This window comes from Chenopodium quinoa, unplaced genomic scaffold (assembly GCF_001683475.1).
Source record: "Chenopodium quinoa cultivar QQ74 unplaced genomic scaffold, ASM168347v1, whole genome shotgun sequence".
In the NCBI taxonomy this organism is placed as follows: domain Eukaryota; kingdom Viridiplantae; phylum Streptophyta; class Magnoliopsida; order Caryophyllales; family Amaranthaceae; genus Chenopodium; species Chenopodium quinoa.
In genome coordinates, this window is record NW_018742980.1 from 469,361 (window position 1) to 490,725 (window position 21,365).

The 21,365-nt window shown below is 34.5% G+C and overlaps 1 protein-coding gene across 1 annotated transcript; it reads left to right on the plus strand.

The window, feature by feature from the left end:
* Positions 1–9,468: 9,468 nt before the first annotated feature.
* On the plus strand, positions 9,469–12,651 carry LOC110729337 (12S seed storage globulin 2-like). Its single transcript, XM_021909070.1, has 3 exons — positions 9,469–10,523; positions 11,291–12,011; positions 12,270–12,651. Exons 1-3 carry the CDS (start codon positions 10,328–10,330, stop codon positions 12,421–12,423), a joined length of 1,071 nt encoding a protein of 356 aa, XP_021764762.1. The 5' UTR covers positions 9,469–10,327; the 3' UTR covers positions 12,424–12,651.
* Positions 12,652–21,365: the final 8,714 nt, after the last annotated feature.

Sequence of the window (21,365 nt, forward strand, 5' to 3'; positions counted from 1 at the left end):
TATAGTAATTGTTAGACTTTTATTGAACTTGTTTTTTTTTTTAGTGTTTGGATTGAGGATCAATTTCAGGATCTCCTGAAACTAAGAGGGATGCTCTAACTAATTGAGTTATACCTCACTCTCTTATTGACCTTAGTTTTAATACTCTTATTACCATTGTCACTGTTCACTGTTGTAATAATTTCTTTGTATTATTCTTATACTAATCTATAATATAATCTATGCTTTTTAAGTGCTCCATTAATTTTAACTGGACATACATTGATACATGTATGCAGGCATGCCGTTGCAGGAAATTGATCAATAATAGACTTGTTATTCCTATTCTAATTATCAGTAATTTACATTATAGAATTTTACCAATAGAATATTCTTAAAATATTTATTGTGGTGGCGATTTCAACAAGTACACACAATGATACAAGAGTGACAAGACTAGATTTTTTCTAATAAAGACTTAAAGAGTAGTAGCGTGGATGGACGCCAAGTACACTTACTCGCGCTGTGAACTTTCTTAACCGATTCGATCAAATATATGTTATGACATGCTTTGTTTGAAATTAAGTTTACTGCTAAAATCGCAAATTAGGAGGTCAAACCAGCCAACATATACTCAATTTTATTTTTGTGACCAATTCAATCAAAAATAGGTTATAACATGCTTCGTTTGATAAAAAATTTATTGTTAATTAGGAATTCAAACAAGTCAACTTAAACTCAGTTGTAATTAGTTCTTAATATTACATGCTTTAATGTATAATAATATGTGTGATCAACTATTTAAACATAAGGGTGGAAAACGACAAAAAAATTTATTATAAAGTTGATTAACAACATTATTGTAAACCTATCCGATTCCAATCAATTTTTTTCAAACAAAACTCATAACAAGGTTTTTCCTATTCAAGGTAATTTGATCTCAAATTCAAACTTGATAAGATTAGATTAAACCTTTTTCGGGCTACTTAATAGCTCAGTCTCCGACTCTCCGATCTAAATTACTTCATAGGATGTCTCGTCACTATAAGTCTATTATGAACTAATGAATTATGAAGTATTGCAGTTATGCAACTATGCTTGTATCTATCTACTAGTCTACTACTCAATTAAACAACTAAACTAATGTAATAAATGAATATTACTTTTTGATTGACTATAAGATCATTATCATGCATTATATATTGATGTTTATATTTATAAAAATAAAAATTTATTCAGTTATAAACTTATAATGACTGAGTGTTGGGTAATTGGTGCACAGTTGGCCAGTTGCACACAATATAATACTTCCTCCGTTTCTTTTTAGTTGACACGTTTTTTTAGTCACGTTTGCTAATACATAACTTCAACCATTTATATCTTAATCACCGATAATAGAAATTTTGAAAAATTGATATTTTGAAAATAAATATCGTGACGAACGTTACAAGATCCCACATGACTATATTTTTCATTACATATAAAACACAAAATACGATCAAAGAGGAGTGTGTGAATAAAGTCAAAATGTGTCAACTAAAAAAAACGGAGGTATTATTAATTAAGTGAAATATTCTCATATTCAGATGTAAGATTACGAACACACTTGTTGATCAATTAAAAATTTTCAAAATTTCAATTTTAACAAAGTTACAACTTAAAACTGAAAATTTAAGAGGGAAACAAAAATAAAACATTTAACGTGGTTAAAAATTGTGGGAAATTCTTCCCCCCCCCCCCCCCTAAATGGCTAAAACTCCAAAAGTATTTCATTATGAGGATAAGAGGTAAATTAATTAGCGGGAATACTCCCTCCATATTTCCATGAGTAAAAGTAAAGTGACTAAATTATAAAATACAAAAAACAAAAATAAAAGTAAAACAATAAGAAAAAAATAAATAAAAAATCTACAGCCCTAGAATCTTCCTCAGTCGTTTTCATTTTTTTATTCCATCCATTACTCCATTGAAGTCCAATCTCTCACTTTTGTCTTCACTCTTCTCTAATCTCTACACACTTCATCTCATTTTCCATTGAAGCATTTTTTACTCAAGTGGCCTAGAAGATTTCGTATTCCCAGAATCTCAGGTAATTTACTTCTATTTCCTTAGATCTAATATATGTTGTCTGTATAAAATTATTTTTTTTTAAAAAAAAATAAAAAAAAATTCAATTGGGGGTTTCTATGGGATAAATCTTAATGCATTAGATAAATTCTAACGAAAATTCTTTATTATTCTAAATTTATTGAGTTTTATAAGAATGAATCATATTAATTTGTATTGCATTTTGTTTATTATATATAAATCTGTGCTTTTTTTTTGGGGGTTCACTTATTTTTGTGTTAGATCTGTTTTAGAGTGATTAATGAGATAGAAATTGATGTTATGGTTGATGGGGTTTTGAGCTTATTTCAACTGTCCAGTATGTGGTTTGGTATGCAAATGGAAGAGTCCATTCGATTGATTAAACAACTAAACTCATTACAAGAAATAGGCTGATTTTCGACGGACTCTTTTCGACGGACACTAAATTCCGTCGGAAACCTCATAAGTTCCGATGGAATTTTATTCCGTCGGAAATTTCCGATGGAATTTACGACGGAATTAAAATCCTTTGGAATATAAGGGTTTCCGACGGAATATTCCGTCGGAAATTTACTTTTCCGGCAGAAAAACAATCCGTCGGAAGTTTACGAAGGAATATTCCCCCTCGGAAAATTACATTTCCGGCGGAATTTAAATCCGCCTGAAGTTTCCGACGGAATTAATACCCGAGGAATATTCCGTCGGAATTAAAGTAATTATTTATATAAAAAAAACCCCTAAGACTCTTTCTCACCTTCTTTCTCCGCCTCTTTCCCCTCTCTTTCTCTCGCTTCTTCTCTTCTCCTTCCCCCAAGTTTTTCTCTGAATCTCTTCTCATTCTCTCTCCTCTCTTCCTTTCCTCTTTCTCGCCTCCTTCTTCTCTGACTTCTTTCCCCTCCTTCTCACCCTCCTTCTCACACAACGTCGAAGACATCTATGTGTTTGCTTTCCCCTCCTTCTCGCCGCAACTAACACCACCGTACCACCACTATGCGCAACGTCTTGGTGGTTTTTTAGGCCAAACTCAACCATTAAAAGCCTAGATCTAGACTTTTAATGGTCGAATTTGGCCTTGTTAAACCGTTCTCGTGGTGAAATTCGAGCCCATTTCTATTAATAAGGTATGTTTTGTTATTTAATTTTTCGATTTTCGATTTTTTTTTCTTTGTTTTTTTTATTTATTTTTTGGGTGTAAAGTGGTTGTGTGTGCGTGTGTGGTGTGTGGGTTGGTGGTGGGTGGCGATTTTTGGAGGTGGTGGGTTTTTTTGGTGGTTTCGTGGGTTTGATGGCGTGGGTTTGGGTGGTAGATTTGGGTGGTTTCGGGTTTTTTTGGGTGGTTTCGAGTTTTTTGGGGTAGTTTTGGGTTTGGGTGGTGGTTGTGGGGTGGTGGTACGATTTAGGGGCAGGTGGGTAAGGGGGCAGTGTTGGTTGTGGGTGGGTAGGGGGCGTTAGGGGGGCAGTGTTTGGTTGTGGGTGGGTAGGAGGGGTAGTCAGTTGGGGGTGGGGTGGGCTGGTGGTGGCCGTGGGTTGGGTAGGGGGGGTGAGGTGGGCTAGTGGTGGCGTGGGTGGGTAGGGGGGAAGTCAGGGGGATAGGTGGGCAGGGGGTAGGGTGGGTTGGTGGTGGTTTGGGTGGGGTAGAGGGTAGTTAGGGGGGCGGGGGTGGGGTGGTCTGGTTGGTGGTGTGGGTGGGAAGGGGTGGCGCTGGGTGTGGGTGTGGGGTGGGGGGTGGTCTAGGCAGGGTGGGGTGGGGGGCTTTTTATTTTTTTAATGACTCTTCCAATGGAATTTTCCGTCGGAATATTCCTCTTCCGACGGTAAATTCCGTCGGAATATACCACTTCCGACGGAAAATTCCGTCGGAATCCGATCCACCTCCGACGGAAATTTCCTTCAAAAAGTTGCGACGGACTTTCAATTAAAGTAAAAAATGATGTCGACAGAATTAGATCCGTCGGAAATTCCGTAGGAATCACCTCTTCCGACGGAATTTCCGCCGGAAAAGGTCGAATTTCCGACAAGGGGTGCTGCGACAGACCTATTCCGACGGGATTCCGTCGGAAGAGGTGATTCCGACAGATTTTGCTATGTTTCCGACGGAAAAATTCCGTCGGAATCCAGCTGTTTTCTTGTAGTATAATGTAATCTATCTGCCTCATACAGTTATATTTGATAGGATACTCAATTCAGTGTACCATGTAGGCTGTTGCTGAGTTGTGGCAATTGCTAATAATTACTTTCAATTTCAGTTGCTATTTTCTTTTTGCATCTTTAGCAAGGGTTTTACTATTCGTATGCTACTACTTCCTGTACTGTGATTAACTACTCTTATATGTTATTTGGGCATGGCACTTTACTTTTGTTTGCATCGTTTGACTAGACGTTAAACTTACATGCTTTGTATGGGCTATTTTAGATTTTTAGTTACATGGTGTTAACTGTTAAGGTGACCACTTTTCGAATTTTCATTCTTTGATTATCTGTTAGTTCAAGCAAGCTGCATTCTAACAAACAAATATCTTTTATAAGTGTGTTGACATGGCCTTAATTTGAATGTATATAAAAACAGAAGGTTGATTTTCCCTTTTTGATTAGTTTAGATATTATTATTTTGTCTGCAACATTTCAAATTCTGTGTGGATATTAGTTTCAGAATTATGATTCAAATATTTGAACATTATTGGATAAGAGATGCTACACCTTATCTTAATATGACAATAACTAATGATAATATTCTTGCTTTTTTTGCAGCAATGGATAATCATTATGACGAGCCTATTATTTCACCAGAGGGTACAGAGGATGAGTGTACACCAGAGAAAGAAGCCAATGTTCGTACATAAGAGGAAGAAGCCGGTGATCCTGAACTTACAATTGAAAACAACAATGTGAGCACTATGGAATCTGGATTTCAAGCCTTAGAAAAGAAACAGAGTCTAGTTTGGCCGGAATTCCTCACGTTTGACAAGACGGAATCTAGTGATGGGAAACAGAGGTCAATTTGCAAACATTTCCAAAAAGCAGCCTTCATAATCGACCCCCATTATGGAACCCAAAATATGCAAAGACATCTAAGAAAATGCAGTGCGTATGAGAAATATATGAAAAACCAAGGAGGAAACGGTTCAAACAAAGGTAAAATCTTTAACCAAATTGTGTACAGAAATCTGGTAGCTAAAGCCATAATAAAACATGGGTATGCTTTCTCTTGGGTTGAGCATGATGGTAATAGAGAACCTCATGCATATTTAAGTGATGATGTAAAATTCATTTGTAAGAACACTGCTAAGCTGATTGTTTAAAAATGCATAAAACTTTGAAGGCTTAGTTAAAGGAAACACTTAGTAAAGTCTCTAGTCGTATCTCATTAACATGTGATATGTGGACCTCTTGTCAAACTGAGGGATATTTGTGTCTGACGGCTGACTATGTGGATGACAATTGGAAATTAATTAGTACAGTGCTTAACTTTAGTCATATTGATTCACCACACACTAGAAATACCATGTATGCTGCTGTGTTGTCCATGCTTCAAGATTGGGGTATTGATGATAAGTTTTTTTGCTTCACATTAGACAATGCCTCTGGTAATGATAGAATGCAAGATTATTTGAAGGAAATCTACTTGCACGAGATGTTTTGTTGTACAATGGTGAGTTTTTTCATGTACGATGTGCTGCACATGTATTAAATCTCATTGTTAAAGATGGACTTAAGGTCATTGAACATATAGTTGAGAAAGTAAGGCATTTTTTGAAGAAGGTAAAATATTCTGAAACAAGAAAAAACACTTTTCGATCTTGTGTAACTCTAGCTAAGATAAAAGAAACAAAATCATTGTGGCTTGATGTTCCTACGAGGTGGAACTCTACATACATGATGCTTGATAGGGCTATCTTATATCGTGAGGCTTTTGGGGAGATGTCTGAAGTTCAAAAATGGTGTCATACCTTTGAAGAGTGGGATGTTCTTGAGAAGATTCGAGATGTTTTAGAACCCTTCTATGAGATAACTAAGATGTTTTCGGGAAGTGAGTATCCTACCTCAAATCTTTATTTTGGGAATGTTTGGAAGATTCTCGATCCTCGTTGATAGAGTTGGAGCACGATGATGATGATGTTTTGAGGACAATGGCAATAGAAATGAAGAGCAAGTTTGATAAGTATTGGTTTAACTCAGAACAAGATGATTATGGCATGTTATTTGCATTTGCTATGATTCTTGATCCTCGTTGCAAATTATCAGTGCTAAAGTTTTGTTATGAAAACATATTTGGAGATGTTGAGGCTACCTTGAGAGTTAGTGATCTCCATCTTAAGTTGGAGAAATTTTATAAACTATATGCCCAAACTGGAACATCATCGACATTGAACACCAACACCGATATGGCACATGCCTCACATTCCAGAGCCTCCATAAGCAGCACTTCAACTGGAAACCGCAAGCGAAATTCGACTATTTTGTGGTAATTGTTCTGTGTTATTTTAATCCTTTTGATTATCCTTCATTCTTAATCTATTGATTAGACTCTTTTTTACATATTGCCTTCTGTTTTTCTTGTGTTTACTTTATTTTTTCTGTCAATTATAATCCTTATGATTATCCTTCATTCTTAATCTATTAATTAGACTGTTTTTTACATATTTGCCTTCTATTTTTCTTGTGTTTACTTTATTTGTTCTGTCAATTATAATCCTTTTGATTATCCTTCATTCTTAATCTATTGATTAGACTGTTTTTTTTACATATTTGCCTTAAGTTAAGTAGTTGTTATTAAGATGATAAGTTAAGTTTATGTTGTTTTGTTTGGTGATGTGTTTTATGGTTTGTCGTTGACTCGTTGTGTTGAATTCAGGAATATGATGATAAAGAGGCCTCATCTTCTTTTGGTGAGAGGTCAATATTGGATGTTTACCTTGAGGACCCTAAACTAGATCGGAAAGCGGAGCTTGACATATTAGCTTTTTGGAAAGAAAATGAGCATCGATATAAAGGCCTATCTCATTTGGCTAGAGATATTTTGGTCGTGCCCCTGACAACCATCGCTTCCGAATCAACTTTCAGCATTGGGAGTCGAGTATTGAATAAATGGAAAAGTTCATCAATTCCTGAAAATGTGGAGGCTTTAATAACAACTCGTAGTTGGATGTACTCTTTTGAAAGTAAGTATTTTATTATATTTTTTAAAAATATGTATATTCATATTCCTACATTTTTTAGAGCTATACATTCTTGTTTCTTTATTTTTGCATTTATAGTGTATTTGCTTATATTATTGTTTTTATATTTATGTAGAAAATGAGGATGATGGATTTTTTGGTTCTTATGTGGATTGGACGGCGGCTCCAAGTGTTAAATGCTAACAATTTTAAGAGTCGAGTATTGGAGTATAATTATTTAGAATATTTTGTAATTTCATTTGGTATTGAACATTATGTTATGTACGCATTATTATTGTACTATTTTTTTTTTCTAAACTTGTGAGAATTGTGATTTTTATTTCAAGCTTTAGTAAATTTTTTCTTAATCTTATGGACAAACGCCGTAGAATAGTCGTTAAATTTCAATCTTTTTACGAATTTTTAATAACTTATAAAGAGAAAAAGTCAAAGAAATCGAGAAAAGTAATGCTCAAAATATGTAAATTACTTACACTGTTACACATTACAAATTAATAAAAATAAAATAAAAATTAAGTCAGTTTGATTGCGGTTATTTTCTATTTCGGTTTGCTCAGGTCAAATCGTTGGCTTAAATAGATTCTGGTCATTTCAGGTATAAAGTAATTTAGTTCAGGTCACTTTGGGTCAAGTCTATTTGGGTCAATTAATTCAAGTTAAAGGTCGGGTCACTTTGGGTATCGGGTCAACTTCGGGTCTCGGGTCACTTTGGGTTTCGGGTCAACTTCAGGTCGGGTCATTTCGGGTCTCGGGTCAACTTCGGGTCGGGTCATTTCGGGTTTCGGGTCAATTCCACTTCGGGTCGGGTATGGATCGGGCCGGGTTGATTTCGGGTTTCGGGTCACTGTTTTCGGGTCATGGGTCGGGTCATTCGGGTCTGGGTCAGGATTGTCAGGTCTACTAATAAGCATTTTTAATTGTATGGTATACATAAATGACGTGCTTATTGTAAAATTATTGAAAATATCTAGCATATATATAAGTTATTGCATCGTTAAATTGATATACTTACTTCGTTACTTACAGTGTGTTTGGTTATAGGTAAAACAAAGACAATGCTCAACCAAGCTACACCGTTTGTGAAATTCTGATTAAGTAGAAGAAATATAAATCAAATAAATATTTATTGCAAGCTTAGGTACAACCGTAGAACCATTGATGAATATTGTAGTTTATAAGTACTATAACTTAGAAATTCGATGTAGCGAGCCAATCAAACTATGATTCCTTGTTGCTTACCTTTGGAGCTAGTTGCTTAAGAAGAAATAGAGGAAATATTCATATCAATATTTATTAATTATTTTATTATTATTGGTAATCTATATATTAGTATTATTTATTATAATTAACCTATCTACAATAATGAAAGTGTATATATTGTCAATACAATTAAATGCTTTTGTTAATCATCATATTAAGAATTGCCATATGTATGGAAATAAACACAAAATAATATTCAAAGGTTTTTATTGTTCATGCCTTTATTGGTAAATTACTTGGTTGGTGTATAATCCCTTTCTAATTAGCTCCAAATAATAATCGTTTTATTCAAGTTAGTCGTCTCATATGATGAAATTACGTTGTGTTGTCTACTTCTAGCAAGTAGCAACTATGGTGATTGCAATTGGTGCTCTCGTTTTTACTCCCTGTCTCGGTATCTCCTTGTTTCTTTGTGTGCGCAATACGTGAAATGGTAGGTAGGCCGTCTATTAATTAAGGATATAGACTAACAAAGTAACACTTCATTTTCATTTGCACCGAGCTTTAGGTTACAAGGAGTATGTTTCATATAAAAGACCCCTATAAAAATAAAATAACGAGGGAAAATAAGTTAAGTTCAAACAAAAGAAAGCAAGAAAAGTATTATAAGTTCTAGTAATAAGGTTAGATACCAAAGTTTTGACTTAGGCCCTGTTCACTTCACCTTATTTTTGTTGAATTGAAATTATTTTTGCTGAACTTAAATTATTTTTACTGAACTAAAATTAATTTTATTGAGCTAAATTATTTTTGCTAAACTGAAATTATTTTTACTGATTTTCTAATATATATTTTTTTAAAGTTACTGATTGAACTGAAAATATTTTTATTGACTCGAAATTAATTTTACTTAACTAAACTTATTTTTACTGAACCGAAATTATATTTACTGAAGATAAATTATTTTTGCTGAATATTTTTTTTTTTTAAAGGTGAAATAAACATGGCCATACAATTGAAATAAATTATATTTACTTAACTAGAATATTATGCCTTGAATCGAACAACTGTCATGGGGTCTTGTTGCACATTAAGTGAATCGGGGTCCAAGAGCAACGTGCCCTGGTTTTGACTTATATTTTTTTGTTATGTCCGATACAATTTTATTTTTTGGGCCTATTTTATGCTTTATGTTTTAGAATTACTTATATATTTTCTTAGGGTCTAAATTATCACCCCCTTTCCTCCATTTTTTTTGTTGGTTTTGGCCTGCCCATTGACCTGATCCACTTAAGCAGTTAAGCCCAATAAAAGGTGACCCTCTTTTGACCTTCCTCTGTTAACAACTCGACCCATCCAATAACCAGCTGTTCACGAACACTAACATTAACAAGTAGAACATTAATTATTTTTGCCTAACTCACTTACATAACAAGCTCAAGACTTCAAATTTTCAAATATGAATCTCGCATTTTTTTTTCTTTTTTTCAATCAAGGCTCGTATCCATTTCAATCTAAATTGTCATCCCTACCCTAACGTTTAAATTCATTTTCGCTCTCTTTTCATCAAAAAGAAAACTAAGCATTTTCGCTCCGTAATCCATTCACAAATCACAAGATTAGTGTGTTACATTCATTACGCATACTCCCACATTCTGTTACAAACATAAATTTTCATGGTCATAAGACTAATAACAATAACTACCTATAAATAAAATCCATCCCCCCAAAATCAGCTATACCATACCATTTCATTCAATTGTACTATCACTTCACCTTCTTCCATCAAACATTATAATCTTCTTCATTGCATCTCAAATTCAGAATCCAAAAAATATTAGAATAAAAAAAAAACAAAAAAAAAAAAAAAAAATTTGGAGAAAATGGAGATTGATCTTACACCCCAATTAGCAGCAAAAGTTCATGGTGGAACAGGAGGTACATACTATGCATGGTGTGACTCAGAACTTCCTATGTTACGCGAGGGTAACATTGGCGCTTCGAAACTTGCTCTTCAGAAATTTGGGTTTTCTCTTCCTGCTTATTCTGATTCTTCCAGAGTTGCCTATGTTCTTCAGGGTACCCTTCATTTTCATTGATTTTTTATTGTATTTATTGATTTATTTGATGGGTTTGGTGTAAATCATGGCAAGATTATAAATACCCAGATGTAGTTTTGATGATCGTGTGATATATTTATGATGTAATTGATTGTTGATGGTTGTTTGGAATGTTTCCTTGGTTTTGACATGATTTTGTTGTAGATTATAGTTGTCATTTGATATTTTGATTTGGTTAAGTAATTTTGGAATTGGATTATTTGATTCTGTTCATAATTTTCTTGGTTTTGTTGGATTGAATATGAGTAATTTGTTTGGGTTATGTTTGAGTTTCGATCAAGTTTAGTTTGGTAGTGCAATCTTGGAATTCCATTACTCCGTATTAATGTTTTGTTTTAACAATTGGTTCTATTATAACAATATACCCCACAAAATTTGGTTTTGATTTCGTTTTCAATGAATTTAAATAAGAATATGAGAAGCTTTACATTGAGTTGCTATAGGATGAATTTGATCAAAAGTTACAACTTGTAAAAATTGCTCAATCTAAATGTATGACAACATTGGATGAATAAAATATGGGGTGTATAACATTTATCAAGGGTTATCATTATCATGGATTGATTTGTATTCCATTGTTCAACAATGTAGGGGATTTGATTTCGATGTTCGTTGCATCTAGTTTTGACGATATAATGTTAGAGCATGGAGTAAAAGGATTTGTGTTGAGATACTAAGCATTATTAATGTTTGCACTCAAAATCGTTCTGTGAATTTTTTTATCAGGCAGCGGAATATGTGGGATTGTCCTTCCAGAAAAGGAAGAGAAAGTGATTCCAATCAAGAAAGGAGATGCAATAGCCCTCCCCTTTGGCGTAGTCTCCTGGTTGTACAACAAAGAAGATACAGAACTAGTGATCCTGTTTCTTGGTGACACCTCGAAAGCCCACAAAGCAGGCCGATTCACAGACTTTTTCTTGACAGGCTCGAATGGCATTTTCACTGGATTTAGTACGGAGTTTGTAGGCCGAGCATGGGACTTGGATGAAAAAACAGTGAACTCCCTTGTAGGAAATCAACCCGGGAGTGGGATCGTGCAGCTTGATGGATCAGCCAAAATGCCTGAACCCAAGAATGAGAACAGGAGGGGCATGGTGTTGAACTGTGAGGAAGCTCCTTTGGATGTGGATATTAAAAATGGTGGGAGAGTGGTGGTTTTGAACACCAAGAATTTGCCCTTGGTTGGAGAGGTTGGACTTGGGGCTGATCTCGTGAGGTTGGATGGTAGTGCAATGTGCTCCCCTGGCTTTTCCTGTGACTCTGCCCTACAGGTCACCTACATTGTTCGGGGAAGTGGCCGAGTTCAAGTTGCGGGGATTGATGGAAGAAGGGTGCTGGAAACTACCGTGAAGGCAGGGCAGTTGTTTATTGTTCCAAGGTTCTTTGTGGTCTCCAAGATTGCTGATCCTTCGGGGATGGAGTGGTTCTCTATCATTACTACACCAAAGTAGGTCTTCTATCTTATGTTTCTTTCCCTTGAAGTCTTGTATATCGTGTTCTCATCAGCTTATTCTGATGTGCCCTTAATTCCCTGACTCTAAGCAAGAATTCAATATATGTTCACGTTGTTATGTTATGCTTATTGATCTGAACAACCCGTAAATTAGGTCCCTAACAAGATAAACTATTCAACTCTATTGTTTAAAGGATTTTATCAATTGGATTTATCTTAAATGATTTATGTAATGAATCGTGGTGTTTTCAGCCCAATATTCACGCACTTAGCCGGAAAGACCTCAGCATGGAAGGCACTATCCGCTGAAGTACTGCAGGCAGCCTTCAATGTGAGCCCAGAGATTGAGAATCAGTTCAGATCAAAGAGGACTTCGGATGCCATCTTTTTCCCCCCGCCTAACTGAGCAGATCAAATCACCGCCGATATCTTCATTACTTCAATTTCGAGTTAGTATGACCTCAGATCTGTCTCGTATAGCATCATCTTACTGTACTAACTAATGTTTCAATTTTGTCTTAGCCTTTGTTCGTGGTATTAGCGTAATGAATTCTTCTTTTGAAATTTGTAATAGAGGGTGGCTTTTGTTGCCATCATAAGAGGCTAGTAGCTAGTACTAAACACTAGCTTTCAAGCTGATGCTACGAATGATTTATGAGATAATAAATCTTGTTATAATAAATTTGAATATGGAGTACCTTCCTTAAGGGTGTTTGATTTTCTTCCTAACTATATGAATGGTTAGGAGAATACAAACAGCTTTGATAAGCTTGGGAGAAGGGTTGAATATGGCTTGATAGTTGCTTCCTGACCTGTATACATATTCGTGTCCGGGGTGTGTCCAGTAAAAAACCTCAGCATTTGTTTTCGGAATGTCAAGATAATAACCATTGTATATTTTGGAATGATTAAGAAATTATTGTCACATTTTTTTTCAAGTACTCAGAGAGCAAGCTTAAATTTCCTATAATACCGTCATTGAAACTAGTAAGGGTGTAAAGGTTGGGCGGTGAAGTTAGCATTGGGGCAGAAGGTGAAGGTGATGTGCTACATGTAAAATTAAAAAAAAAAATAAATAAAAAATTAAGAGCATGCTTAGTACATAAAACCTAGTATGTAGAGGCATTAGAGGTCCTTCACCACGAAATTGGAACCATGGTTATGGACCCAAATACATTACGGAGTAGTATGGTACATTTTCTTTCCCAAACGAAATCCCCTAGTATGTGAAAGGTCTCTCCCGAGGATTAGGAGAAAGGACCAGTTCGACTATTTCATAACTGGAAAGCTTCTTGCACAAAAATGTACTACGGAGTAATAGTATGTGAAACACTCAATTTTTTTATTAAATATTAATAATAGCTACTTAAAAGCTATTCAAAAGCTATGTTGAACATGCTCGGAGTATTACGGTATTTATTCACTACAAACAACATTTTTCCTTATTCTTAGCGTTTATGCATGGTTTAGGCCTTGTTTAGTTCACCTTATTATGCGATAATCTGTAAGGAAAAAATATATCAAGTGTGATGGATCTTGTTAGATTCGTAATAATGTGTATTTCATTAATATGTAATTTTCATAATTTTTTTCATTACGAAATTAATGATATTTAGCGATAAAAAATTGCACATAAAACGATGATCTGATCTGAACTTATTTTTTCTGATCTGAACTTATATTTTCTGAAATAAGTAAAAATAAGTTGAACACCTTATTGTACAACATGCAATACGGAAGCACATTAATCTCAACTTACCTTAATTGATTTTCGTAGAAACATATTAAAGATTTAAATTAATAAAATTGTCGCACTCTTATTTGTTACAGAGTAATATTTTAAATATTTTCATACTACACTTTTATTGATTCTCGAAGAAAATGAGAAACAGAGACTATATTATGACATGAAGGACTAACAATATTTTGAATTAGTATTTCGACGGAAGGTAGTATTTTGAATTAGTACATAATAGACCTAATAGTATATATCATTATCGGAGCACACTAATCTCAATTTCCACGAAGGAATTGAAGAAAAGATGACTTGGATATTTGAAAGTTGAAAGAATTAGTCGGTGGTTCCACAAAGTTTGACCTAGAACCTTTCGCAAAATGACACATTGAGTAGATTGTTGGTTACTTACCTTGGCGCCTTGTGCATATTTTGACTTTCTAAATTAGACCAAATCTTGGTTGTGGTCAAGATATTGTCAACTATTTATGCTAGTTTATGAGGTATATATGAGTGGAAATACCGTTATTCACATTTACGTTATTATTAATATAATGCCTTTCGAAGCTAATATAGCGCATGTTGAATTAATTTATATGGAACACACACGCGTGATTGTGATTAAGTTGTACTTCACCTCAAAGCCACCCTACCTCACTTTGAGGAAGATGGAAATCAAACCTTTTAAATTAGTGCTCTAAATTGGGAGCTTCCACATAATACTATTGTTGGCCTATTCAAAGCACGAATTCTAAAACATTGTTATCTAAAAGATGTTTTTTGTTGAAATGACTCAGTTAAATAGATAGAAATTTTTTCTTAATTTTTTTTTTGGCAATAGTTAGATAGAATCTTTAATAATTCCTAATAATTAATAGTCGTGACACATTCATCGTCCCATTATTTTTTCTAAAGTTGAAAAATTAGGATTTAATTATACATTTTACTGATAAAAATATTAATTTTTTTGAATATCTAACAACAATACACATGATCAATAAATTCTAACAAAACCATTACTATTATGAGCACAACAACCATCGTTTGTGGTCATAAGCAATGATTTGTTGGCTTATGAGACTATACTTTGCAAAAATTAATTAATAAGATTCATTTTTAAAAATGAGGGTGTCTAAACTAATATTTGATTGAAGAGGAAAACTATAATCATATGTATTTTTTTATAGAAAGCTTCACTAACCTAAAGAGGATAGATATGCAAAATTTTCCCTTGTATCAGTTATGTGAGGGATTGAACTTGAGTACAACAACCTTTATTTATTGCCAACCAATTTATCTTTCACTATCTATTATTCTTCCTTATAATTAGAACTTCTTGTTTAGTTTTTTTTTGTCAATCAATAGAGTACTTTTGGAGATCAATTTTTTTATTTTATTTTTAAATCAGAAATATATTGTTCAACTGTTTATATTAACTAGATGTAGATCGCATTAACTGAGCTTTAATAAACTTTTGTGTTTAATGATCACCATTTGTTACTCAAATCAATTACGGAATACTCTATTTTTCAAAATTGACCCATAAAATCAATATTTAACCACGTAGGTCCTACGTTACAAGGATTAAGTTACTCAAATCTCTATGAAGTCGTCTCATAGTCAAAATTAACAATTGCTCTTATAATACAATCTCAATCCAGAATTTGCTCATCCTTATATATAAAGTACAAAAGGTGTTATTTTGATCAAAGACTTAGAAGTTCGAACATTGAAAGTAATTAATCAATTATCTGTAAAATTGATTGAAGTGAGGGACAATGATGCCACAGGCCCACAAAGTAAAGCATGGAATAAAGGCATGCAATAAAAATAAATACGGTGTGTTAAATAATGTAAACGATTATTGCTACAATTACATTTTTCACGGCCAAGCATACATTTGGTTTAATGGGAAAGATTGCACCTTTTAATTTTGAGGTTGAAATTGTCAAATTTAATTTTCACTAGTCAGTTTGAGGATGGGTTGTGGATCTCTTATCCTTTCCCCCCACTTTTAAATATCTAATTCGTAAATATCAGATCGAAAAAATTATTAGGGTTGAGGTCTGATGATTAGGGTCATTTTCCTTACTTTAAAAAATTAAGTATAAATTGGACTAGATAAGTTTATAGGTACATTATAAATAGAATACGCAATTTACATAATTTATAACATTTGATGATTTTGCAGATCAACGTTAATTCCATCCCACAATTTCTTCTAGCAACACTAACTATATTATACTTTGTATTGAATTATTGTTGAAATCTTCTCCCAAAATATTAATTAATTTATAAAGCGATGTAATACTTATCCTTTAAGATATACGAAGTATTACTTTATACGGAGCACTTCATATTATTTTTTTCTTAACTCTAATTTTTTTTTTTTAGCTTAACTGTACAATTGCTTTCTCAAATTCTAAATAACTCAATTTGAATTAGAGTTGATGTATGATATGCATATATATTTAAAAATGCGACGCCAATTTAATTTTTAATTCAAACTTAGTCTTACCGTAGTAAATTTGATTGAAAATCCAAAATAGTCCAAGTCAATTGATGCGAATAATTGAACTTGCACCACATTACTTTGTGAAACCATACAACTGATACAAGTAATTGTTAGTGTTACATCAACATTATTAGAGTACAACAAATTAACAAGAAGTGCAAGAAAACAATTTGGATATTAATACTACCTCTGTTAAGCCTAATATTGTATAGCTAATGGGTCAATGTTACCAGCCCTAATCTCTTATTAGGTTGTATATATACACTTGTTCATACATTAATACAACTAAGGAAAATCAATTCCTGACGTGATATCAAAGCCTCTAAATTTCTGAATCCTAAATTTTCTCTCTAAACTCTAAAATATATTGTACCCATTGCAATCGATCGGGTCACGATTATGATGCTTGTTTTTTGGTCCATGGCTACCCTAATTGGTGGCTCAAAAAAAAAGGCAACCACGGAACGAGTCAGGCTACCGCTGCCCCGTACACTACTCCCTCTACTGGCGGTGCTAATGTGCCGCCTGCTGCTATCCTGGCTCACGCTACGGCAATGGCCTACACTAATTTCACCATCGATTGTTCTCTAGACATGAGGATCGATGATTATTTTTCTTTGTCGTGGATTATTGACACAGGCGCCTCTCATCATGTAACGGCTGACGAGTCTTCTCTAATAGATATTCAATCCATTCTACCATGCCCTGTTGGTCTTCCCGACGGTGCTCAAGCAATTGCTGCAAAGGAGGGCCGTGTTTTCCTGGCGGATGGAATTATTCTTGAACACGTCTTATTTGTTCCTAAATTAAATTGCAATTTGATATCGGTCTCTAAATTAATTGATGACTCTCATTTTCATATATGATTCACTAATTCTTTATGTGCTATACAGGATCAAAAATTGGGGAGCCTGATTGGCAGCGGTGAACGAATAAATGGACTCTACTATTTCTGGTGCATCCCAAAAGTATGTGCAGTCACGGGTCTGGAGGTCTCAGCATTTGAGTTGTGGCATCGACGTTTGGGGCATCCTTCCGAAAGAGTTGTCAAGTTACTCCCTGCTATTAGAGGTACTTCTAGTAGTAAATATTTACACAAGGCATGTGAAATTTGTCCTCAAGCTAAACAAACTAGGGATAGTTTTCCTATAAGTGATAGTCGTGCTAGCCGTATTTTTGAAATTATACATTGTGATCTATGGGGGTTGTATAAAACTCCTTGTACTTGTGGTGCGCACAATTTTTTGACCCTTATCGATGATTTCTCAAGGGGTGTTAGGGTTTATTTGTTGAATGACAAAACCGAGGTCTATTCATCTTTTTGCTCATTCTTTGCTATGATTAAGACTCAATTTGATGTATCTGTGAAATGTGTCCGGAGTGACAATGATACGGAATGTAAACGCATGCTTCCTATTTTGATGAACATGGCATTTTATTTCAAACTTCTTGTGTTGGTACTCCACAACAAAATGGTCGGGTTGAGCGTAAACACCAACATATATTAAATGTGGGTCGAGCATTAATGTTTCAAGGCAATCTACCGATTGATTTATGGGGTGAATGTGTTCTTGGGGCTGTATATTTGATTAATCGTACTCCCTCTCGTTTACTAGAAAATAAGACACCGTATGAGGTCTTATTTGGCAAAGAACCTACCTTTGATGAAATGCGAGTTTTTAGATGTCTTTGTTTTGCTCATAATCAAAAGGCTAAGGGTGATAAATTTGCACCGAGAAGTAGGAAGTGTGTGTTTGTAGGATACCCTCATGGTAGAAAGGGTTAGAAGTTGTATGATTTGAAAAAAGCTGATATCTTTGTGTCCCGTGATGTTAAGTTTTTTTAGAATGAATTTCCATTATATTTGCGGTTAATAGTGGTTCGATTAATGATAATGTGGGTGTGGATGATGTGTTTAACGACAATGTTGGGGTCGATTTTGATTTCTTGGATGACTTGGATGGCACAATTGAACGATTGAAAGCTCGCCTTGTTATCTTTGGCAACCATCAAGTTGAGGGTATCGATTATAATGAGACATTTGCTCCCGTAGTGAAAATGGTCACCGTTAGTGCTTTCTTAATTGTTGATGCTACGAAGAATTGGGAATTACATTGATAAGTCATGTTTTGTGTATATTATTTAGCTTGTTTTTAGTGGGTTTTATTAGCTTAGTCGAGTGTTTTAGTCCATTTTGGTGTAATTTGGTTTAGTTTCGATGATTCGATGCTTTTATGGGTATTTTCGTTGTTTTTGATGTATTTCAGGATTAACGGAGCTAATTGAGTGAAAATGAAGCAAAACGCTGATGAAATACTTGACAAATATGACACCTATTCACTATTATGCTCATAACTTTTAATATACAAATGATAATGGAGTGATTCAAATTGCATTGGAAAAGTAGACTTGAAGACCTTTCCAAAAATATATTACACGCCTCAAACGGAGCTCCGGATATGAAGTTATGACTGATTTAAGATGAGTGATACGCGCAGCAGGGGAGGCACGTCTGTGCCCATCATCAGGCATGTCCGTGCCTGGAAGTCAGAAGCTACCCAAGTTTATGCACGCAAGTAGGCACGTCCGTGCCTCCTGGGATTCTTGTGCGCCAAGCGTAGCCGATTTTTCTTATCTTTTTAGGCTTGTATATATTCTTTAGTTTGTTCTTCTTGATGGATTATTCATTCATTAAGCCTTGTTTTATTTTATTTTTATTATTCTCTCCTTAAGAACTAGTTCTCTCCATTATTTACTTTCCAAGTTATTGTAATTAAAGATTCAAGATTCAAGCTTTCTACTTTCAATTTTATTCAAGATTTGGTATTTATTTTTCATCCTTTGTTATTTAATTATGTTTTCATTATTTATTATTGTTTTTGTTTCTTTAATCATGTGTGAGTAGATTCTTTAATTCAAGATCTAGTGTAGCCCTATTATTATTGATGCATGAATTAAATCTTTAAATTCTTTAACAACTTTAACAATTGAATTGCTAAATTGATTGTGATTATGTCAATGCTAGGTTAGACGTAACTATAGTATTGCGATTATTCCATTGTTTTTATCACAGCGAGAGTTGGGTATAAACGGATTTGAGTAAATCAATTTAGGGTTTGATTCTCAACACGAGAGTAGTTGGGTTTGATAATTGGGAAGTGAGAGTAATGTGTTTAATGTCTTTAATATGCATGATACCATGAGAATAGGATTGATTGTATGTTAGGGAAGCCATTGATACTCTAGAGAGATCCTTGGTAATTATTAGGGTTTACTTTTCCCCGTTCGATTGAAATTGTATGTTAAGGGTAGAATTACAATTGCATCGATAATAATTGTGGTGAAACTAGATCTTGGATGTTTTAAGTACTTGATTTAATCATCTCATTTAGTTTATTTTCGAATTCTTCTCATACTTAGTTCCTTAGATAATTGATTATAATTGATTCTTGCTTAGTAGAAATTCGAGTCTATTTAATTATTTCTGAACCTTAGTCTCTTGGGATCCGACCCTTACTTGCCAGTCTACATTAGTATTGGTCTGTTAGGTTATTTTTGATAGGTACGCGACACGCCTACCATGCATCAAATGAATGTTCATAATGTCTTCCTTCATGGTGATCTTGATGAGGAAGTCTATATGAATCCCGGGTTTCATAGTTCTCAATCGGGCATGGTATGTCACCTATGGAAGTCTTTGTATGGCCTTCGACAAGCACCCCGTTGTTGGTTTGCCAAATTATCTTGCTCTCTCACAAGGTACGGTTTCATACAGTCGTACTCCGATTATTCTCTTTTCACTCTGAATCATGGGGCTATTCATCTCATTGTCCTTGTGTATGTTGATGATTTGATTATTTCGGGGAATAACTCTTCTGGAATTTCTACATTCAAGTCATACTTGAGTGAATGCTTTCATATGAAAGATTTGGGTGTTTTGAAGTATTTTCTTGGTATTGAGGTCGCACGAAGTCCGGAAGGCATATTTTTATGTCAATGGAAATACACCCTTGATATTATTGTAGAGCCCGTACTCCGATTGAACAAAATCATACTCTTGCAAAATCAGAGACACTTCTTATTGATGACCCCGAAATGTATCGCCGTCGTGTGTGCCGTTTGATTTATTTGTCTTAACTAGACCTGACTTGGCTTATGCAGTTCATATCTTATCTCAAATATGCAACAACCTCGTTAAGATCATTGGGAGGCAGCACTTCGTACGGTACGCTACTTGAAAGGTTGTCCGGGACAAGGGATCTTTTTTAGTTCTGATTGCAATCTAAATTTGACGGGTTGGTGTGACTTGGATTGGGCTAGTTTTCCTTTGACGAGATGGTCGATTTCTGGTTAGTTGGTGCTTCTTGGTGGTTCTCCGATTTCTTGAAAGACCAAGAAGCAACATACTGTCTCTAAGTCTTCTGCAGAGGTAGATTATCGTTCAATGTCGGCAATTACTTCTGAGTTGAAATGGTTGAAGGCGCTACTTGGCAGTTTGGGAGTCTCGTATCCACGTACGATGAGCTTATTTTGTGATAGTCAATCAGCTTTATATATTGCGCAGAATCCGGTCTTTCATGAACAAACTAAGCTTATTGAGGTTAATTGTCATTATGTTAGGGATGCGACTCAGGAAGAGGTTATTAGCTCGTCTTATGTGAAGACCACTGATCAACTTGCGAATATATTCACTAAGGCCTTGAGCAATAACCAATTTTTGTATTTACTTGACAAGTTGGGCATTTATGATTTGCATGCTCCAACTTGAGGGAGGTGTTAAACCTAATATTGTATAGCTAATGGGCCAATGTTACCGGCCCTAATCTCTTATTAGGTTGTATATATATATACTTGTTCATATAGTAATACAACTAAGGAAAATCAATTCCTGACAACCTCAATATCCCATCATACGAGTATGCAATAATCAAATTTTTATACATCGTATCTCACAAAAAATATCCAATTATTACACATCGTATCTCACAAAAAATACCCAATTATTACACATCGTATCTCACAAAAAATATCCAATTATCCAATTATCACATCGTATCTCACAAAAAATATCCAATCGTATCTCACAAAAAAATCCAAT